The 21,718-nt window shown below is 44.0% G+C and overlaps 3 protein-coding genes across 3 annotated transcripts in view; 2 read left to right on the top strand and 1 right to left on the bottom strand.

The window, feature by feature from the left end:
• The window catches only part of SAMD8 (sterile alpha motif domain containing 8), a 41,455-nt gene extending 38,233 nt beyond the window's left edge, over nt 1-3,222 (bottom strand). Inside the window, exon 1 of the mRNA XM_032231913.1 lies at nt 3,040-3,222. The gene's annotated coding sequence lies outside the window, so the exon portion shown is untranslated. The remainder of the gene's footprint in view (nt 1-3,039) is intronic.
• A 4,240-nt stretch (nt 3,223-7,462) lies between these two features.
• Nucleotides 7,463-12,659, top strand: DUSP13 (dual specificity phosphatase 13). The gene is made up of 3 exons (XM_032231914.1): nt 7,463-7,623; nt 10,540-10,757; nt 12,460-12,659. The coding sequence occupies exons 1-3, from the start codon at nt 7,463-7,465 to the stop codon at nt 12,657-12,659; spliced, it is 579 nt and encodes a 192-aa protein (XP_032087805.1).
• Nucleotides 12,660-13,085: 426 nt separating this feature from the next.
• LOC116518210 (dual specificity protein phosphatase 13-like) lies at nt 13,086-19,631 on the top strand. Its single transcript, XM_032231471.1, has 3 exons — nt 13,086-13,204; nt 16,691-16,908; nt 19,420-19,631. Exons 1-3 carry the CDS (start codon nt 13,086-13,088, stop codon nt 19,629-19,631), a joined length of 549 nt encoding a protein of 182 aa, XP_032087362.1.
• The last annotated feature ends 2,087 nt before the right edge of the window (nt 19,632-21,718 follow it).

Here is a 21,718-nt window from a genome sequence, read left to right on the forward strand (position 1 = left end):
GCTGAGCTTCCAATTTCCAGTGTGCACATGTGCACTGGTCACCTAGTATCCTGGTTTTTGGCCATGCATGTGCATGAAGACCAACTGGTTGATGCGCATGTGCATGCCGAAAACCAGAAACAGCTTCCTGGGGTGCACATGCATGGCAGAGTGCTGCTCTTCCGGTTTCCTGTGCTCCCACTTGCGCGAAGACCAGCTTGCCAGTGCAGAACCCGGAAGAGCAATGGCTGGTGTGCCCGGAGAGATGGCTCGGCATGCCACTTCCGACATGTATGCCATAGGTTCGCCATCACGGGCCTATGCACCTGAAACGCTTCCTCAAAAGCTGAGTTGGGGAAGCATCCCTTGATTTCAAACAGCAGGGTAAAAACAAATATGGGGGACTTTCATCCATGCAGCTTATAAAACCCATAGTAAGTGAGCTGCCCCTTTCCTCCCCCAGCTGTTAACAGTACTGGCAAGAAAATCTGCAACTTAGCAAACCTGGAGAACAAACAACAAATAATTCAGAGTAAACTGAACAGGTAATTGATTAGACAATTCCTCTAAAATATGTATTGATTTTTCAAGTAATCACAGGTTTACTGCCTGGCCAATTCCAAAATGGTTATCACCACTAAATATTTATTGAGCAACATTAAGTACAGTATATCAATGTGATATAGGATCTACAGAGCTCATTAAGCCATGGTAGAAGATAGGAATCGCCAACTGTGTGATATTAGCCAAAATCTCAAATTAGATTATAAAAAGAGAGATGTGAAGGCCAAGAAAAGTAGATAAAAACCCAGAGGAAATTAAAAAAAAATAAAGGCTTTTATCTTTCTCCTAGTGTAAAGAGAGGTCTTACACACAATTGTTTTTAGTAGCATTTAAAACAATATTTTCTTAGGCAATTATTCTGCCACAAAACACTTAGATCCAAATTGAAACTCTGTGATTGAACAAAAATAGCATTACTACTGCATCTCTCTAGTCTAGATTATTAGAGAAGCCACAGTCATGACATGATGATAAAAAGGTGTATGTTGCAAAACTTCCTTTAATAATTTCCTTTCTGAACCCACCAAAAGTTCCTCAGGGCAAACTGACTTCTCTTACCTGGTACTTGAGTCAATCTTCTAACTACTATTTAAATAAAATTAGCATTTTGAAACCCATCGCTAGAATCACGGAACAAACTACTCCATCAAGAAAAAAAGGTGAAATTTTCTAACCTTGCACGAACCCACAAGACCTCTATTTTTTATAATAATAATAATACCACCTAAAGGGCTACCTCGCTATTTGGAAATTCTAAATTTACCGGACTTGAACATTCTGACTCTACAAAAACCACCCTACGTGGGACAGCTTATATCCTTCGACGTTACCTTAACAGTTCCTAGGTCCTTGGTTAGGACTCGAGCTGTTGAGCTACTAACCAGCCCCAAAGGCTGTGAATCTCACCAAAGATTAACCACATAATAATAATAAACCAAATCAGACTAAAGATTCTGATTTGGATTAGAGAAACACACTACCAAGTTACAGCAGCTATTCACTTAAGAGAGCAGGAAGGATGAGTGGAAACAACAAATATTCTTTAAGGTTATCAAGTTTGCAATCTGTTGCTACTCAAAAGGCCCAACAAGTTCAATCCGATTCCTTTTGTCATGTTTATAAAGTGGCAACCTGTGTGGAACAATAAGCTTATCATCAAGTTTAGCTGGGTTAATTTTGTCCCGCTGCCCCCTATGTACAGAAACACTGTTTGCACTGATTTCCGCTATGTAGAGGAACACTGTTTCGTAAGCTTCACACACACACCCTTTAAACGTGTGAATTGTCCAATACTTTCACAACGTCCAGATCCCTTTGGATTCATAGCTGTACATTTTGGGAAGCTGATCTCACCAGGAGTTAGTCAACATCAGTGAGTTCATGAATGTTATGCTTTGCCTTCTCATTGATAAAAAGGCAGCTTACGGCCAATTCCAAAATGCAGGACCTTCAGAGTGGAAAAAAAGATAACAAGTCAAAATTAAAGTATGATTTCTCTAAGGTGGCATGGAAGGAAATTGGGGTCACCTCCATTTGTGTGGGGAGAAAAGGGAGAATGCCCACAGGGCAGGGGCAAGGAAGAGGTTCACCTGATCCTGATGGATGGAAAGCGACTAAGGAGAGATTCAATCTGGAAACGAGGAACTTTCTGACAGTGAGAGCAATCAACCCATGAAGTTGCAGTCGGAATTTGCGGGGGCTTCATCACATGAGACTTTCAAGAAGAGACAGGGATGCCGTCTGTCAGAAACGGTATAGGCCAGTGGTTCCCAGCATGGGGCCACATCCCACAGGGGGGCAGTTTGATTTTTAATGGGGGCCATTTGAACCTTGTTAAAGCCAAGTGAATGGCCTTTTAGGCTTCCTCCAAGTGAGTAGAGTTCACTTTTTGAGTAAAAAAAGAATTATGGGGGGGGGGAGGCATCAGGATTTTAGAGAGGGCATGGCCAAAAAAGGTTGGGAACCACTGGTGCAGGGTCTCCTGCTTGAGGGGGAGGGTGGGTTGGACTAGATGATCTACAAGATCCCTTCCAACTCTGTTACTCTGATCCCACTGGATGTGGAAAAAAGGCTCCCTGACCCATATTGCACCGCATCCTGCACCCCACGCCCTGCTCAGCTTCTGCCAGTGGGGCACCCCGAGGTCTTCAGATGCTCCTCCGCTTGGCTTAGGGAGCTGCCTCTGGACCATCTGGAGGGCATCTGATCGGCTCCCCCAGCCCCCCCCCACCCCTCCCCTCTGTGAAAAAGGAACGGGGTCATCTCTGCTCTTTTGGGGAGGGGAAGGTGCCCCAGCAACGGCAGCCCCGCCCTCAAAAGTCACCGGGGAGGAGGGAAAGGGGGGAGATGAGGAGCCGCACCTCCACATCCCAAGCCCGGCCTCTCCCCCCCAAGCCGGGTTAGCGGCGCCCATCCAGGGCAAGACGCCCCCACCGCCACCCTCAGGTAGAGTCCCCCTGATCATGGAGCCTCCCCCGCCAGCCCTGCCCCGCTTACCGCGCTTACGCCCGGGCGGACGGAGCCCGCGCCGAAGAGCCTGCTCTCCCTCCGCGGCGAGCCAGCCCCATCCCACGCAGACGGACCGGCGGCAACAGCGGCGGTTCCCTTCGGCCAGCCGGTAGGGCAGGCGTGAGGGGCGAGGCAAGGCAATCCACCCCGCCCCTCAGTGGGGCGGAAGGGGCGGGGGGCGGAAAAGGCGGGGCGTTCTTATCCCGGGCGGCCCGCGGTCGCTAAGCGACGCCAGGCTTCGGCCGCGGAGTAGGCCGGGGCGGGGGGGGGGGGGGGGAGGTTCAGGCTCCATTCCCTGTCAGCGGCCTTCGGGGAGTGAGGCGCCGAGGAGGAAGTCCCAAAGCCGGCGCAACGGGCCGTCCGGAAGTGGGGGAAGACATAGGAAAAAAGTGAGGGGGCCAAGCGACCCCTCCCCGCAGCGCTGCCTCGCGCTCCTCCCCCCCCCATCCCGGAGCCAAACGGGCCGTTCGGCCCATGAGGGACCCCCGAGTTGAGCGGCGGCTGCCTCCGGAGATGCCCTCCCTCTCGTCGCCTGCAGCTACGACGGGGAGGGGATGGTGTCCGGCGACGGCAAAGGGGTTGGGGCGCCGCCATTCGTCGTCCTCCGCCTAGTCGCAGGGGTCCCCAAACTTGAGCGACTTTAAGACTTGTGGACTTCAACTCCCAGAATTCTCCAGCCAGCTCTGATAGAATTTGCCGTGATTGTTTTCCTTAAGAATTGAATACACACGGCTGTTGCCTGTGTTTTACTAACTAGTTCATAATTTTCCATAAACCTTTTGCTTCCAAAATAGTACTCCAAACCCAGTTGGCTGCCTCCTCCTAAATCTGTATCCATATGTCGTTTCAATGATAGGACCAGAAGCACCACTCGGCACGCGCATAGTTGTGGGAGCTCTGAGCTGAATAGATTAACCGAGTTGGAAGGGACCTTGTAGGTCATCTAGTCCAACCCCCTCCCACCCTCAAGCAGGAGACCCTACACCATTTCTGACAGATGTCCATTCTCTTCTTGAAAGTCTCAAGTGATGAAGCTCCCACAACTTCTGAAGACAACTTCTATTCCATGGCATAATTGTTCTCACTGTCAGGAAATTTCTCCCTTGACTGACCTTCTGGTGCCTTGGAAAATAGTTTGAGCCCCTCCTCTCTGTGGCAGCCCCTCAAATATTTGAAGACTTACAAAAGACTTACTAGGAAAAAATCAGACAACTAGAAATTGTTATATGGGAAAATATAAAGCTAAAATAAGGGGTTTGTTCCTGAATATGACAATAAAAAGGAGTTGCTAACTGACTGAATATGATAATGAAAAGATAATTAAATAAAGGTTAAAACATGGAATATGGACAAATATGAAACTGATATGGGGAGATTGTAAAGCAGAGGTTTGTGATTCACTTTTATACATGATAATTAAACTGAGTTGCTAATTGATTGAATATGACAATGGAAGGACAATTTAGCATGGGTTAAAATGTACAAAATATGGACATATATAGAACTTCTAAAATGATGAAAGTGAGATGTGTACCGCTTGTTTTCATTTTCATTTTTCATTTCCCTTTATTTGTATGCTGCCCTTTTCCCTGGGGGGACTCAGGGTGGCTCACAGTTCAAAAAGGGGGGGGGGGGACAAACAATTTTCCAACATGAAGACAATACAACATATTAAAAAGAAAACACAACAGTCACACAATTCGGGTGGGGTTAGAATCTTAACCCCAGGCCAGCCGGGACAGCCAGATCTTTAAAGCGGTGCGGAAGGACTGGAGGGTGGTGAGGGTCCGAATCTCCACGGGGAGTTCGTTCCAGAGGGTCGGAGCAGCCACTGAGAAGGCTGTCCTCCGGGTAGTTGCCAGTCTGCACTGGCTGGATGATGGAATTCGGAGGAGGCCTAATCGATGCGATTGTATCGGTCTAGTGGAGGTAATTGGTAGTAGGCGGTCTCTCAAGTACCCAGGTCCACTACCATGAAGGGCTTTGTAGGTGATAAGTAGCACCTTGAAGCGCACCCGGAGATCAACAGGCAGCCAGTGCAGCTCGCGGAGGATAGGTGTTACGTGGGTGAAGCGAGGTGCACCCACGATCGCTCGCGCGGCCGCATTCTGGACTAGCTGAAGTCGCCGAATGCTCTTCAAGGGCAGCCCCATGTAGAGCACATTGCAGTATTCCAGCCTAGAGGTCACAAGGGCACGTTGTTATTCTATATTATTCTTGTTATTCTATATAGTAGATTAAGGGAATTGTAATGAACATTGAACAGTAAGGATTGTCATTTATAGACAATTAAGGGTAACCTAAACCAAGATATGGAAAAATGGAGAGGAAACATGAAATATACTTAAAAGAGGAAACTATTGAGATTTAAAGGCAGCATTACAAAGTGGGGGCAACCTATAAAATATGTAAAAATAGATAAAACATCAGAATAGTGAATTAGTTTTAAAATGCACAATACGAATGATGAATACAGTTAAATTATGTATGAACAGTTACTAGAATTGCTAAGCCTGTCGCCATATATCTAGATCATTTAGCCCAGTGGTAGTCAACCTTTTTCTACCTACTGCCCACTAATGGATCTTACTTGATGAAAAATTTCCTTACCGCCCACCAGTTTTTGCGCAAGTGCGGAATATTTTTTAGAAAGGAAGGTGTTTTAAAAAAAAAGAAATGTACATACACTTATCTTTTTATATTTACTTTATGCATGTGTATAATGTTTTTAACTTTATAAAGTTTAATTAGAAAACAAAGTAAATTGAAATTAGCTTTACTAGTGATTAATGAGATCTCTGAGGCTGATGCTGTGAGACTAAATATTTGATATCTGGTTCGATTTTCGTAAGGAGCACTGTATTAGGTGCCAATTTTTATTAAGTGTCACCATCAAAAAAAAAATCCTTTTCCTGCCTTCTTCTTCTTTACCTTTCTTATAGTATTTCACTATATCAAGGATCTCTTTTTCCCTTCCTTTTTTATTTTCTCCTTCTCCTTCCTTTACTTATTTCTTTCTTTTATTTTATAAGATAACAAAACTTAATTTATGAGCCACACTAAATACTGCTTACTCTCCTCCTTTATTTTATCCCCTTTTCTCTATTTTTCTTCCCTTGTTAATTTTTTTTTGCTCTTTTCCTTTTTATCTCCTTTTTTAACCTTCCTTGGGGCAATGTAACTAGCTGAGCTAGTTAGCCCACTTATTATTATTAGCCAACAACAATTCTCTCCTACCTATAACTTTTCTTTCTCCTATTTTGCAACTGCTCTGTTTGGCTTCTGCCTGTCCCTGCTATCCCCTCCTCCCTTTCCCCTTCACACGTGTTTGCTTCTCCTATTTTGCAACTGCGCACGTTGGTTTATTGAAGTGTGCGCTCGCGCCTGGCCACTTGCTCAAAAGGAGGTTTTAACCTCCGAAGTCCCTACCGCCCACCTGGAATCCTAAAACGGCCACTAGTGGGCGGTAGGGACCAGGTTGATGACCCATGATTTAGCCATTGGACAGCACTGCTCTTCTTGCAAGGATCCAGAGATTCTCCTGAGAGGCCATTCTGTTGCAATATGATATAAAGTTTGCGGGACATTCCCATAGTCACAGTATTAACAACCAGCCCCTAGTTATATTTCCAATATTGGCACCTGCCATGGTTGCTTCAGATCTGGCTGAGCACTGAACAGTTTTTCCTTGGAAGATCAAAGTTGGAAGGCAGTGGTGGGATTCAGCCAGTTCGCACCTATTCGGGAGAACCGGCTGTTAATTTCCTAAGCGGTTTGGAGAACCAGTTGTTGGAAGAAATCTCCTTTTGTTTCTTTCCACTTTACAGGGCTAATCCTGTAAGGAAGGCAGGAAGGAAAGATTCTAGTGTTGTTTCTAGTCTAATCTTTCTTGCCCTGCTTACAAAAACTGCCTCTCCAGTTAACCCTTGTTACATTGTAACAGCTAAGACGAAGTGCCCATTGACCTGAGTGACATTAAGTTGGCCACACCCATCCAGTCACATGACCACCAAGCCATGCCTACCCAGCTGGTCATTAGGGCAGAGAACTGATTGTTAAATTTGAATCCCACCACTGCTGGAGGGGCATTGTAATGGATCAGTGGAGATGGCTGAATGGGAAGAAAATGCAGGTCATGGGCTTGTTTTTCCTATCAGAAAGAATGTGACTCTACTATTATTCTTCCAGTTGTTACACGTTATGCTTCTGCCACAGCTGTCATTGAATGGCAGTTTTAGGGAGCGTGCTATTCAACTGCAGACCTTCGGCTCAACTAGACACATGCTTTGTTGGTGTCCAGCTCCTGGCATTGCTCCATTTTCAAAATAACCAGTGATCTGCTCTGGAGCAGAGTAAACAAGCGAGCCTGGGTTGCATCCTCGGGTGTCAGATTGTCCAGCCGCTACTTTAAATGGTCATGGCTGGCCAGTGTGTTTCACTGGGCCCTAAAGATCTTGGACCCCCGACTGAAGACAGCCTCAGTGTTCAAGAGTTAGAGCAGCTCCTGAATACTGGGAGCCCTTCCTGCCACCACACTGACGAAGTTTGGCCTAATCTTTTCTTAGGAGATCAGTAAGTATATTTGTAGGAAAGCATTTCAACCCCTTTCCTACATAATTATGGCAACCAAACAAAATGCGTCAATGGATTACTTAATGTGGACATGTGATTAACTGCTGTAGTAGCTATGCATAGTTATATCCCTGTCTGAAAAGCCATGACTGTGGGTGTTACTGGAGTCTAATGTTTTATGAAATCATGTTTTGAGCAGATAAGTTAGATTAGGTAAAGGTGAAGATTCCCCTGGCACATATGTGCTAGTCATTCCCGATTCTAGGGGGCGGTGCTCATCTCCATTTCAAAGCTGAAGAGCCAGCACTGTCTGAAGACGTCTCCATGGTCATGTGGCCAGCCTGACTAAACGCCAAAGATGCATGGAACGCTGTTATCTTCCCACCAAAGGTTGTTCCTATTTTTCTACTTGCATTTTTATGTGTTTTTGAACTGCTAGGTTGGCACAAGCTGGGACAAGTAACAGGAGTTCACTCTGTTACACGGCAGTCCACTGTTCCCTCTAAGGTGCGCGGCTGCGCGGCCGCGCACATGGCAAGAAACCCCCGCGCAGAGGTTTCTAACTGCCGCGCAGAGGTTTCTTTCAAAGCAAACGTGGGGAAGTCCTTTGCAGGCGGCTAGAACTGGCCGCCCGCAAAGGACCTCCACAAACTTGTTTCAGCGGCAGCTCTCAGCCTGGGCGGCAGCGTCATGCAGGCTGTGGAAGGAGGGGGAGGAGGAGGGAACCAAAGAGAGGCTTTTGCCGAGTCTGCGCCCCACAGCCAGGACCGTCCTTGCGCCTCAAGCCGCGTTTCTTCCTGCAAAGCCCTTCTGGCGTCAAGCGGAACTCTCGGGTTGCCCGAAGGGCTTTGCAGGAAGAAACGCGGCTTGAGGCGCAAGGACGGTCCTGGCTGTGGGGCGCAGACCCGGTAAAAGCCTCTCTTTGGTTCCCTTCTCCTCCTCCTCCTCCTCCTTCCACAGCCTGCGTGACGCTGCCGCCATAGGCTGAGAGCTGCCGCTGCCGCTGCTGCACAACTGAGGGAGGGAGAGCGAAAGCAGAGGTAGCCTCAAATTTAATTTAAATTCTTTAAAAGAATTTTTGGATTTCTCCTCACCAAACCTTTAAGACTGAAAGTTTTTCCTAACATGAACTTGAGCTAACATACTTAATATGAGAAAGGTGCAGCAATTAACACTGCTTTTTAAAAAGAACAATATTTCTCAATTGTTTATCTGTATGAAGTCTGCCTATCTTAAGTTCCTACTATACAAAAGGTATTACCTTCTAAGGCAACCTGTATACAATACATTAGTGGCCAATGTTACATTGCTCCTAATGACAAAATTAGAGCTGTGTTAAGCCTATGAAAAAAATCCCAAATGAATAAAATCATTATTAAGACCCAATGAAAAAATTACAAAAATTATGCATAAACTTTCATGTTCCCCAAATTTCCAATCCAAAACTTAACCCAGATTCTTCAGACATAGATTTGTAATTCAGAGTCAGACTCAATTATTAGAATGAATGCATTAATCAGGGGTGAATAATGTTGGTGAAATCTCATCTAACCTTCCATAATAATAACATACATACACAAATAGCTGACAGCCACATCTCTGAAACACTATTAAATCTGAACTAAATGTTTATCTAGAACTCAAATAAATAGCTGCTTTTTGGTTTTATTTTTTTAATATTTATCAGTCTCTCTTTTATTCCATACTTCTGGTTGAAAGACTATTCTATGTCATGCTAAACAAATGCATATTCTAGTGGCGGTGGGGGCTCGTTGGCATCTTCAGCAGCAGCCCTGCCTCCTGTGAAAAAAACCGAAGATGGAGCAGATCCACGCAGATGACGTTGCTGCAACATGACTGGAGGAGGAATTCTGGGAGTTGAAGTCAGCAAGGCTTAAAGCTGTCAGGTTTGAACACTCCTGGGGTTTTTTCCCTAAAGGTTTAGGGGTGCAAAGGTCTTGTAACTTGACAGCTTTAAGACTTGCGTGCTTCAATGCCAGAGTTTCTGAGCCAACATTTTGGTTGCTAAGCAGGACCGTTGTTAAGTGATACTGATATTATATAACACTTTTAATTAAGCGGGTACCTTGAATAAACATAACTTTGAGTTTCAAATAACACTGATTTCGTTGTTGTCTTAGGTGACATCTGTGAAAAAAATTCAGGTGCTCAGGCATGAAAATGTGCCGCTCAAACACTATACTTTTCCGCTCACACTGAAAAAAAATTAGGGAACATTGCACGGCACTAGGGATTCGAACCACCAAACTGCTGAACTTTCAATCGACAAGCTCAGCATTTTAACCACTGAGCCACCGTGTCCCTCTTAAGTTAGATTAGTAATTGCTAAACGACACTAACTTCTTCCAATATACACAATAAGTCTCCTTTGAGTCAAGCAAAGCCTCACTTGCACCCTCATCCTGCCACCTTGATTTTTGACCAAGATTTGACCTTTCTATGATATGAAATCGGCTTTTACTCCCTGTGAGACATTTCCCTTGTGAAAGATGAATTGATTTAAATTTTAGAGGAGGAGAAAGACCTAAATATAGGTGGTACAAGACCTAAATAAATAGCAACCACAATTGAGCCCAAAAATTTCTGTAGTTGAGACATTTGTTAAGTGAGTTTTGTCCCATTTTATGATCTTTCTTGCCTCAGTTGTGAATCACAAAAGGGGATCCCATGACCTTGGGACACAGCAATAGTCATAAGTATGAAACAGTTGCCAAGCATCTAAATTCTGATCACGTGAATATGGGGATGCTGCAAAGGTCATAACTATGGAAAATGGTCATAAGTCATTTGTTTCATTGCCATGGTAACTTAGAACGGTCACTAAGTGAACTGTCGTAAGTGGAAGATCACCTGTACTTTTTCCTGACAATATCTATCTCTGTGTCTTTTCTCCAGTGTAGCAGCGCATAGCAGATTTGACTTATGGAAAATGGGGATTAACCACATTTTAAATGCAGCCCACGGCACTCTATATTGTCAAGAGTCACATGATTTTTATGGTACAACGATTGAATACTGTGGCGTACCAGCTCACGATCTTCCCAGTTTTGATATAAGCCTATATTTTTACTCTTCTGCGGAGTTTATACACAAAGCTTTGACTACACCTGGAGGTATGGAAATCATGGCAGCCGTTATTAACCTGTGACTGGGATTCCCTTGCACATTTGTTCATGATTTTATATACATACATACACACATACATACATATATGAATATCTGAAGTTAAGGGAGAAAGAACATCAGGTTGAGTTTTTATGAATTTTCCCTGTTTTGGTCAAGCACTGGAGAAATCAGACAATTCAAGCAGTTCAAATCAGTGATGGGATTCAATTTTTTTTTACTACTGGTTCTGTGGACGTGGCTTGGTGGACATAGCAGGGAAAGGCTACTGCGCACGTTGGCCAACTGAGTTCACCCTTTTTTAAAGCTATTTTTCGCTGTCCCCAGGCTCCAGAGGCTATATAGGAGCCTGGGGAGGGTGAAACCCCCCCCCCGCCCCCAGGAGGCCCTCCAGAGGCTTCATGAGCTTCCCTGAAGCCTCCAGAGCCTAAAAAACCAGCCCTACAGGCAAACCGGAAGTTTAGGAATGGACTTCTGGTTTGCTCAGAGGGTCGTTTTGACTGCTCCAAAGGCTTCAGGGAAGCCTCCTGAGGGTGCCTGAAGCCTACGGAGGGCATCCGGGGGGGCAGGGGGCTGTTTTCACCTCCCCAGGCTCCTATAAAGCCTCTGGAGCCTGGGAGGGCGAAAAAAGCATGCAAAAAATGGAGGGGAGCGCCTGTAGTGCGTGCATGCACACTGGGGGGGGGGGTTGTGCATTGCATTATGGATGTGGCATGCCTGCACACGCCCCCCCCCCCCCGCGCTCCCCCCACTTATGGCATGCGAGCCAAAAACGGTTCGCCATCGCTGACCTACAAGGTGACTTCCAACTCTGTGATTCTGTTAAATTATAAAAGCAGAGAAAGGAGAGAAATAATAACTGAGAGATGTTAATAATAAGGGAGCCACCTCATGAATTCACCTGTCTCCTGATGAGTGATGAGGCCAACATTATCTCAGGGAGGGTGGAAGGCTCCACAATATAGGTGCCATTGAAGAAAAGGGCCCCCTTAGGGACCATTAATATGTAGCTCTGTAGGCAATGGAACCTACAAGAAATTCTGTTAGATCTGGTGAAGTGGGCAGATGAAGGAGGGAAGTCCCTCAAATAACTGATCCTGTGCATTGTAAGGCTTTAAAGGTGAATACTAACATCTTGAATTGGGCTTAAGAACTTTATGGCTGCTCTACCAGAAACACAGATAACTGCTTGCACCACTGTATTTTGCATCAGTCGAAATTTCTGGAACCCAACCCTGAGTTCAAAGAAGAACAACCAGGATGATGAGGGGACTGGAGGCTAAAACATATGAAGAACGGTTACAGGAACTGGGCATGGCTGGTCTAGAGAAGAAAAGGAACAGGGGAGACACGATAGCAGCCTTCCAATACTTGCTGACACAGAGAGGAAGGGGGTCAAGCTATTCTCCAAAGCACCTGAAGGCCAGACAAGGAATAACAGATGAAAACTGACCAAGGAGAGATTCAACCTAGAAATAAGGAGTAAAATTTTATGACAGTGAGAACAATCAACTAATGGAATACAAGTTGCCTTCGGAAGTTGTGGGAGCTTCATCACTTGAGACTTTCAAGAAGCAATTGGACTGCCATTTGTCAGAAATGGTGTAGGGTCCCTTGCTTGGGTGTGGGGTTGGACTAGATGACCTACAAGGTCCCAATTCTGTTAATATAATTTATTGCTTTTATTTCCAGGCAAAATCTTCGTCCACTGTGCCTTTGGGATAAGCAGGTCCTCCTCTTTGGTGCTGGCCTACCTTATGATCTACCATCATTTCTCGTTGGTTAAAGCGATACAGACAGTAAAAGAACATCGGTGGATCTTCCCTAATCGAGGTTTCCTGAAACAATTAAGAAATTTGGATCTTCAACTAAGAAAAAATACGAACAAATAAAGATAATTTTTAAAAGGAGACGCGTGTCTTGCAGGTGTTCTGTCAATTGGTGCAATGCAAACCTAATTATTCTTTTAGCTCAGTTGCAGATAATCGCTTTTTGCCTGGTAAAATTCGCAATGTTTGCAGATTGTTGTATTTTGTATGTTTGTGTTCACAGGGAACTGATGCGGACTAATGGGAAACTTAATAAAAAGAGTGGGGGGAAAGAGCCTTGTGCAGGAAAAAGAAAACAAGAAATACAGAATGTGGGCAGGGAGATAATAGATACATTTTAAGATGTGCACCTGCTTCACACTGTCAGATGTCAAAAAGTAACTGGCACACAACACAGCAAGGTCCTGCAGTGCTAGGATATGAACAAACTGCAACAATAACTTGATAGCAAACTTACTTGCTTCTGAGGTCAACCGTCACCCTTTGCAAATGGACACCATCAGTTCCAACAAACCCTCCGTGAAAGAACTGGAATGTCTCATAGACAACTGTAGATTGGAGTCAAATGGGCTAGACGAAGTGTGGCCCAAAATTTATATAGGTAACATGTAAGTATTATTTTGAAGGTAAGTATTGATTAAATGGGCTAAATAGTATTTACAGAGGAAACTGTTTTGGCAATGCAAAAAATATAAAGTGAGGAAAACCTGAAGAAAACCTGTTGTTGAAGGATAAATACACACCATTGCTTAGCTCTCTTTCAGAAGGTTGGGAAGTTGGAATTAGCTTTCAATAAAAATAAAATAAAATAAATCTGTCTGTTTAGATTACTAGTACTAATAGACACGTGGCTAAGACGCTGAGCTTGTTGATCAGAAAGATTGGCAGTTTGGCTGTTCAAATCCCTAGTGCCGTGTAATGGAGCGAGCTCCTGTTACTTGTCCCAGCTTCTGCCAACCTAGCAGTTCGAAAGCACGTAAAAATGCAAGTAGAAAAATAGGGACCACCTTAATAGCGTTCCCTGCACCTTTGGCATTTTGTCATGCTGACCACATGACCACGGAGACTTCTTTGGATAGTGCTGGCTCTTTGGCTTTGAAATGGAGATTAGCATCATCCCCTAGAGTCGGGAATGACTAGCTCATATGTGCAAGGGGAACCTTTATCTTTTACTAATAGATAGACAGGAAATCAGCAGAGACAATAACGTTCCATCAGCTGCAACTGTCTCTAAAATATGTCATAGGACTATTGAATTTATACCTTCTGTTGCATGTTCTGTATGTTATACTTGTCTGAGATGTGTTCTCAAATTGAATTTCTGCTTTGGACTCACGTTTCTTTTTATGTGACCTTGTCTTGTTGTACCTCTTCCGTCTGCTCCTCAAGGTTCTTCCTCCTTCCCATTACAGGACTCAATAACTGAGTCCATCTGGAAGTGTGGACGATTGCAACCCGAAATGTGAGAAGATTAAATTGTAAAAAATATTAAGAATGACAAAAGAAAAATGTGTATCTTGTTTCCTTGGAAAACTCAAAAAAGGGAATAGATCTCCACGAAGGGTTCACGAATGCAGGAAAGAGAAGCTGTACTCTTAATTACCAAACGGCTGTCAGAAAATATGAATGGAGCCATCACTAATATTGTGGATACATACGAAAAAAGGGATTTAATGGCTGGTGACACTTGCATTTCACTTCGGGTAACTAATAGAAGGAACGGTGATGGTAGTGAGCACAGCACAAAACATTGTGGGCTGCCCCCTGACACCACTAGATGAGATCGCTAGGGCTCGCTGCCTTAGAAGAGTGAGGGAAATCCTCAGGGATGACTTACACCCTGGACAGCACTTCTTTACCCTCCTACCATTGGGAAGGAGATATAGAAGCATAGCCAGCTGCATAAATAGGCTGAAGAACAGTTTCTATCCTTGGGCTGTTAGACTCCTGAATGCGAAAGAACATCATAACTACATAGTACGATGGACTTTCAGAGCCGGCGCAACGTATAACATGTTCACACTGGTGCAATAGGATTGGGTGTTTGTTAATATTGTCTTCACTGTGAATTGTCTTGTGTTGGAGGCTGTGGTGGGTTGCAGGCAATACGCCCCACAATGTGCATACCGGAGCAATCCGGAGCACCGGATACCGTTCCAGTACGGTGCTCCAGAGGGCTCACCCACCCACCCTAGCTCCTTACCAGTGTTTAAAGACTTCTGCGCTTCCACACAGGTGCATGGTGCATACAGCGCCTGCGCAACGCTCCGTGAAGCAGCTGGAGCATCACGGAGCGTTGTGGAGGCACTAAGAAGCATGCGCACACTGCACGCGTCCATGAGAACGCCGGAGGAAGAAGAAGAAGAAGAAGAGGAAGAAGAAATAAGAAAAAAGTATGGTTCATTGACATTGCAATACCTGGAGATGCATGAATTGAAGAAGAAAAAAATCACAAAGTGCAAATTGAAGTTGAGTGACAGTGGAAAAAGAAATCGTGTGTTGTCCCGATTGTAATTGGAGCCCTTGGAGCAATACCTAAAGGGCTACCTCGCTATTTGGAAACTAAATTTATCAGACTTGAACATTGTGATTCTACAAAAAACCACCCTACTTGGAACAGCTTATATCCTTCAACGTTACCTTAACAGTTCCTAGGTTGCTGGTTAGGACTCCAGCTGTTGATCTACCAACCAGCCCCAAAGGCTGTGAATCTCACCAAAGATTAACCACATAATAATAATAATGATGGTGGTGGTGGTGGTGGTGGTAGTGGTGGTAGTGGTAATGATGATAATGTTTTGGGTGAAAAAAAATATTCTGAATGAATGCAATCCAGGGAAAACATTATTCTGCTGTGGGACATGAAAGAATGGATGGGAATGAGATGAGAGAAAACAGAAAAAAGTGATTGGTTTATTTAGAGGTCCAAAATCAAATAGACTAATGATTTGTTTAGAAAATATCTGTTTTGAAGACGTCTAGTGTATATGCATATACATGTCTAGGAATAGATAGGAAGATGATTAATTTTATTCCGTGGTGAAATGGAAAAAAATTGCTACTGGTTCTCTGGGAGTGGATTGGTGGGTGTGGCTTGGTGAGGGGGGCTCATGTGACTGGATGGGCGTGGCCAACTTTTTAAAACTTTTAAGGCATTTTTTACTACCTATTCACCCAAACCGATAGTAAAAAACGCTTTAAGAAGTGGGGGGGGGGGGAAGTTCAATTGTGCTGTGCAATCGTGGGAACCATTCCCCCACCCTTTTTAAAGCACTTTACTTTTTTTACTATCAGTTCGGGCGAATAGGTAGTAAAAAAATTCTTTAAAAAGTGGATAAAAAAGTTCCCACGATTGCAAGGCACAGCTGATTGTCATAGAACCTCTTTTTTCACTTTTTAAAGCATTTTTTTCCTGCCAGTTTGGGCAATTAGGCAGGAAAGAAATGCTTTAAAAAGTGAGGGGGGGAGCTTCCGACAATCGCACAGCTCACAGCTGATCCACGCGATCATCAGAAACTTTCCCCCTGCTTTTTAAAACATTTTTTTCCTGCCGGTTCGGGTGAATAGGCAAGAAAGAAATGCTTTAAAAAGCGGAGGAAAAGCTTCTGACAATCCCGCGACTCACAGCTGAGCCGCATGATCCTCGGAAGCTTTTTTTTACTACCAGTTCGCACAACCAATGGCAATCATCCCTATTGGTTTGTGCGAACCAGTGTGAACTGGTAGCATTTCACCCCTGATTTTATTGCTGACTGGACAACTAGTGACCTATTGGGTCATGGTTTCAGAGATATTTCATCACCATATAGTCCTCAATGCTTTCCACAATGACAGAGCTTGCAATGTACTATCTTCACTGGGAAAGCTGAGATACATTCAGAGATGTCTCTGCCATGAAAGTAGCCCAGGTTGAACCATACAGCAGTATGAAGGCAAGATTTTGGCCCCTGTTGATGTTTGAAGTGAACATTCGATATCCCAAGAAAAATTATAAATAGAAAAGCAACTTGAATAATGGGAGATGACTTGGCACATTTCACACCCTAATCCTCTCTCACGTTATCTTCCCAATTTGCACACCTATGTTTGTGCAGGGTCACAGCACACAACAAGGAGGAGCTGAGTCAACATGGCATCACCCATATAATGAACGCAGCACACGGTGCTTGGGGGAGCAAAGGAAACCAGACCTTTTATGGATCAGAAATCTCTTACTATGGCATAGCAGCAGAAGACTCCGTCGATTTTGACCTAAGTGTCTATTTTCATCCGGCCTCAAAATACATCCACCAAGCACTCAGAGCCCCAAAAGGTGAGTCTCAGTCTTTACAGCAATGATTCTCAAGGTTGGCAGCTTATATTAACAGTAAAAGATTTGGAAGGCACCTTGGAGGTCATCTAGTCCAACCCCCTGCTCACGCAGGAGAACTGTACTAGGGTTTCGAACTGCCGAACTGCTGATCTTTCTGATCAACAAGCTCAGTGTCTTAGCAATCTAGTCAGGTGTGATGTGAAGTGTGGACTTGAACTCCCAGAATTCCCCAGCTAGCCTAGTTTATCTTAGTTTATCTTAGTTTATCTTAGTTTATCTTAGTTTATCTTAGTTTATCTTAGTTTATCTTAGTTTATCTTAGTTTAGCTTTAGCTTAGTTTAGCTTAGTTTAGCTTAGTTTAGCTTAGTTTAGCTTAGTTTAGCTTAGTTTAGCTTAGTTTAGCTTAGTTTAGTTTATTTTATTGTCATTGCACCTTGTGCAACGAAATTAAATGCAATCTTCAGTGTACAATGACAGTTCAGGTTGTGGTTGTTAAGGAATCGTGCAGTCCTTAAGCACAACATCAGGTGGTGGCTGGTTTCCTCATTGACTTGACTTATTGGAAGCTGGAAGTGAAGATCACGAGTGGTGATAATGTGACTGTGGGAAGCTGTGAACCAAGCAAGGTTGAGAAATGGTGCTTTCCAGAAACAGCTAAGACTGAAGTCATTATTTCATGTAGAAATCTTAGGCCATACCCAGAATTTGAAGCAATAATAAATTGTACCACGTCTCTGTAAGTGCAGAAACCTATTGTCCACATAAAGTTCCATCTCAGCACTAAAATTCTTCATTAGCAGACTGAGATTCTGCATCAAAACAAAACAAAAAAATGGTTTTAGAGATGGTGTTATTAGCTTTGTCAGATGCAAATGTTGATATCCAATGAAGTCTAACACAACATAACCTAACAAAATAATAGAGGAGACCTTGGAGGTCTTCCAGTTGAACCCCCTGCTCAAGCAGGAGATCTTATACTCGGGATGGCGAACCTATGGCATGCAGAGCCGTTTGTCAGGGCATGCGAGGCATTGCTGAGTTCATCCTTTTTAAAGCCATTTTTCACATTCCCCAGGCTCCAGAGGCTTTATAGGAGCCTGGGGAGGGCGAAAAGAGCCTCCCTGCCCCCCTCGAAGGTCCTCCAGAGGCTTCAGGAGCTTCCCTGAAGCCTCCGGAGTGCAAAAAACAGCCCTTTTTAGTCCTATGGAGGCTTCAGGGAAGCCTCCTGAAGGTCCCTGAAGCCTCCGGAGGGCTTAAACCGACCCTACGAGCAAAATGGAAGTAGAGCCTGGGGAGGGCGGAAAAAGCATGTAAAAATGGGGGGCGTGCCTCTCATGCGCGCATGCACACTGGGGGATTGCACATTGCATTATGGGTGCAGCACGCCCGCGCACAACCCCCATGCGCTCTCCCCCTTATGGCCCGCAAGCCAAAAAAGGTTCCCCATTGCTGCCTTATACCATTTCAATCAAGTGCTGTCCAGTGTTTTCTTAAAAGCCTCCATTGATGAAGCACCCACAACTTCTGAAGGCAAGCCATTCCTGTTATTAATTTTCTTCACTGTCTGGAAATTTCTCCTTATTTCTAGGTTGCTTCTCTCCTTGATTAGTTTCCATCCTTGTTTTTTGTCTTGCTTTCTGGTGCTTTAGAGAATAGGTTGAGTTCTTATCTAGGGAAACCCCTCAAATATTGGAAGAGTGCTATCATGTCACCCTAGTCCTACTTTTCATTAAAGAAGGCATACCCGGTTCCTGCAACTGTTCATCGTATGTTTCAGCCTCCAGTCCCCTAATCATTTTTGTTGCTCTTCTTTGCACTTTTTCTAGAGCCTCAACATCTTTTATATCATGGAATATCTATCTATCTCTCCCTCCCTCCCTCCCTCCCTCCCTCTCTCTCTCTCTCTCTCTCTCTCAGCTAAATACCACCCCCTCATCATGAAATCTCTAGAAGCCTACAAATTTGAAATTTGGCATGTATGTTCCTCTTGGCTTCTAGGTGCTCGCTAAGAAAGGATTTTTCAAAATGACCATCAGATCATTAGCATTTCTTTTACAGTAATTAACATGCTCTGATGCTAAGGAGTTCTACTCCGCCTCCCCACCTGAAAAGAACTCTGTTCCAACTGCCATTGGCCTCACATTCCGTTACCTCAATTCAAACTGGCAGATGCCCCACTGCTTCACTCAGGAGCAGTTTGGGGCTCCTTACAGGACTAAACATTGGTACCTTACCAAAATGTCTGTGCCTTCCACCTATGAAACTGCTTCTGGACTCAAGGTGGCGGGAGCCATATTCCCTTATGTGTTTCAATACCGACCACCACTGAGCCAACATTGAACTGGAGTGAACCGGTTTTCTCCTGCATTGCCTGATCACATAGTTTCATCGTGAAGCACGGGTATCCAGCTAGTATATCTATATTTTATAACAAGGAAAGGCTATTTTAAAGCAAAACCAAAATACCTCTTTTTAATATTGTCTTCTCTCGTCCTTCTCCCCCTGTGCAGGAAAAATCTTGGTTCATTGCATTCTAGGCAAAAGCAGATCCCCAGCCCTGGTTCTAGCTTATTTGATAATTTACCAGAACTTGTCTCTGGCTGATGCTCTTGAAAGGCTTCTGCAGCATCGAGCAGTTTCCCCAAACCGAGGATTTCTAAAACAGCTTCAAGATCTGGACCTAGAACTGCGTTGCAAGAAAACCCTGTGTCAACTTTTATGATGTGAAGAAAAGGAAGAAATGAGGACTTTGGATCAGATTTTTTTAAAAAAAAGATCCTTACAATCTTATCACCATTTCATTTTTTCCCCACGAGCAGAATTTACAAAGCTTCTATTTCAAGAAATTGAAGAGCCCAAGAAGACTGTGTATCGGACATTAACACGATCGAGCGGGTCCAGAGGTATTTCACGAGAAGAGTACTCCACTTCCCTACTCACAGTAGAATTCCCTATGCCACCAGGCTTGAAATTCTGGCTTGGACAATCTGGAACTGCAACGCCTGTGGTCAGACCTAAGCATAGTACACAAAATTGTCTGCTACAACGTCTTACCTGTCAATGACTTCTTCAGCTTTAACCTCAATAATACACAGGCAAATAATTGATACAAAATCAAGGCAAAGCGCTCCGAACTCGACCGCAGAAAATACAACTTCAGCAACAGAGTGGTCAATGCCTGGAATGCTTTACCTGACTCTGTTGTTACAACCTCAAATCCTCACAGCTTCAATCTCAAACTGCCTACCGTGGACCTCACCCCATTCCTAAGAGGTCCGTAAAGGAGGCGTGCATAAGCGCACCAGCATGCCTACCGTCCCTGTCTTACTGTCCCCATTTATCTGAACTTACTTCCTTTGTTTATGTTTATGTTTTTACCTATACCTGCAATCTTGTACATGTTTGACAAACAAATAAAAATAAAATAAATAAAAATAAAGACTGGACAATGCTTTTCTCTGACCCACCTGTCTATCTGCACAGCTCCTCAGGTATCTCTGAAGAGCATCCATTCAGGAGAGGAGGAAGATCAATGCCTTCTCAATTGCTTTGCTCTACGAGTCAACTTGAGGTCAACTTATTCTCCAAAGCACCTGAGGGCAGGAGAAGAAGCGATAGGTGGAAGTTCATCAGTGGGAGATCCAGCTTGGAACTAAGGAGAAGGTGACAACAATTAATCAATTGGTGGGGTTCCAAATCTTTTCCTACCGGTTCTATGAGAGCCTGCAGCACTCAAAGACCACCCTCAGTGTTAGTGCTGGTGAGAGCTGAGCTGTTTTTTAGCTCAGCTGAGGCGCGGCAATCCGCTCTACTGCGCGGATCTGCTGAGCTAAAAAACAAGGGACTAGGGAACAGGGAACAACGGAGGTGGGAGGATGCGGCTAACCAAGAGTGGTATTTGCCGGTTCTCTGAACTACTCAAAATTTCTGCTACCAGTTCACCTGAACCAGTCTAAACCGGCTGAATACCACCTCTGAATGGAACAACTTGCCTACAGGAATTGTGGGTGCTCCATCACTGGAGGTCTTGAAGATTGGACAGTCATTTAACAAAAATAGGTATTTTATAGGTATAATACCAGAAAATTATGATAAAGGGACTATATACAATGCTTCATGTATTGACAGCAGTGAGTATTGTATTTGCACAATATTGGAAAAATGAAACACCCCACCAGACGAAAACATAATTCAGAAAATATTGGACTGTGCAGAGATGAAGAAGATAGAAGAAGAAAGATTATTATGTATATGTAAAAGATGAATGTTATTTATGATTATAAACATGCTAGTATAATTAATCTTGTGTGTGTGTGTGTGTGTGTGTGTATTCCAGCATAACTCTGGAAAGCATTGAGCAATTTCAACCAAACTTGGTACACAGATGATTTAATCTTTAGAGAAAAATACTGTGGGGGTAAGACACCCCTCACACCCTTTGGGGGGCTGTGTGTTCTGTTAAGATACAGCCTGTTGTGCCATACTGCTGTACTGGCTTCTACTGTACTGCACAGTGGAGTTGCCATGGTAATGGGTTCACAGTCCTCCACAAGGGGGCTACCTCTGGTAAGGGGGAAAATCCAACATTAGAAATTATGTTGGTCCCGACATTTCCCCCTATAAATAAATACCTGGGCAACACCTGGTTATCAACTAATATGATTATAAATAAGCTAATATAACTATAATTATTGCTAGTAGTAGTAGTAGTAGTAGTAGTAGTAGTAGTAGTAGTATATATGTTGTTTTTCAGTAAAATGAAATACCTGGACAATACACTATTTTCAAAATATTTATATGAATATATAT

This window comes from Thamnophis elegans, chromosome 15, assembly GCF_009769535.1.
Source record: "Thamnophis elegans isolate rThaEle1 chromosome 15, rThaEle1.pri, whole genome shotgun sequence".
Classification (NCBI taxonomy): Eukaryota; Metazoa; Chordata; class Lepidosauria; order Squamata; family Colubridae; genus Thamnophis; species Thamnophis elegans.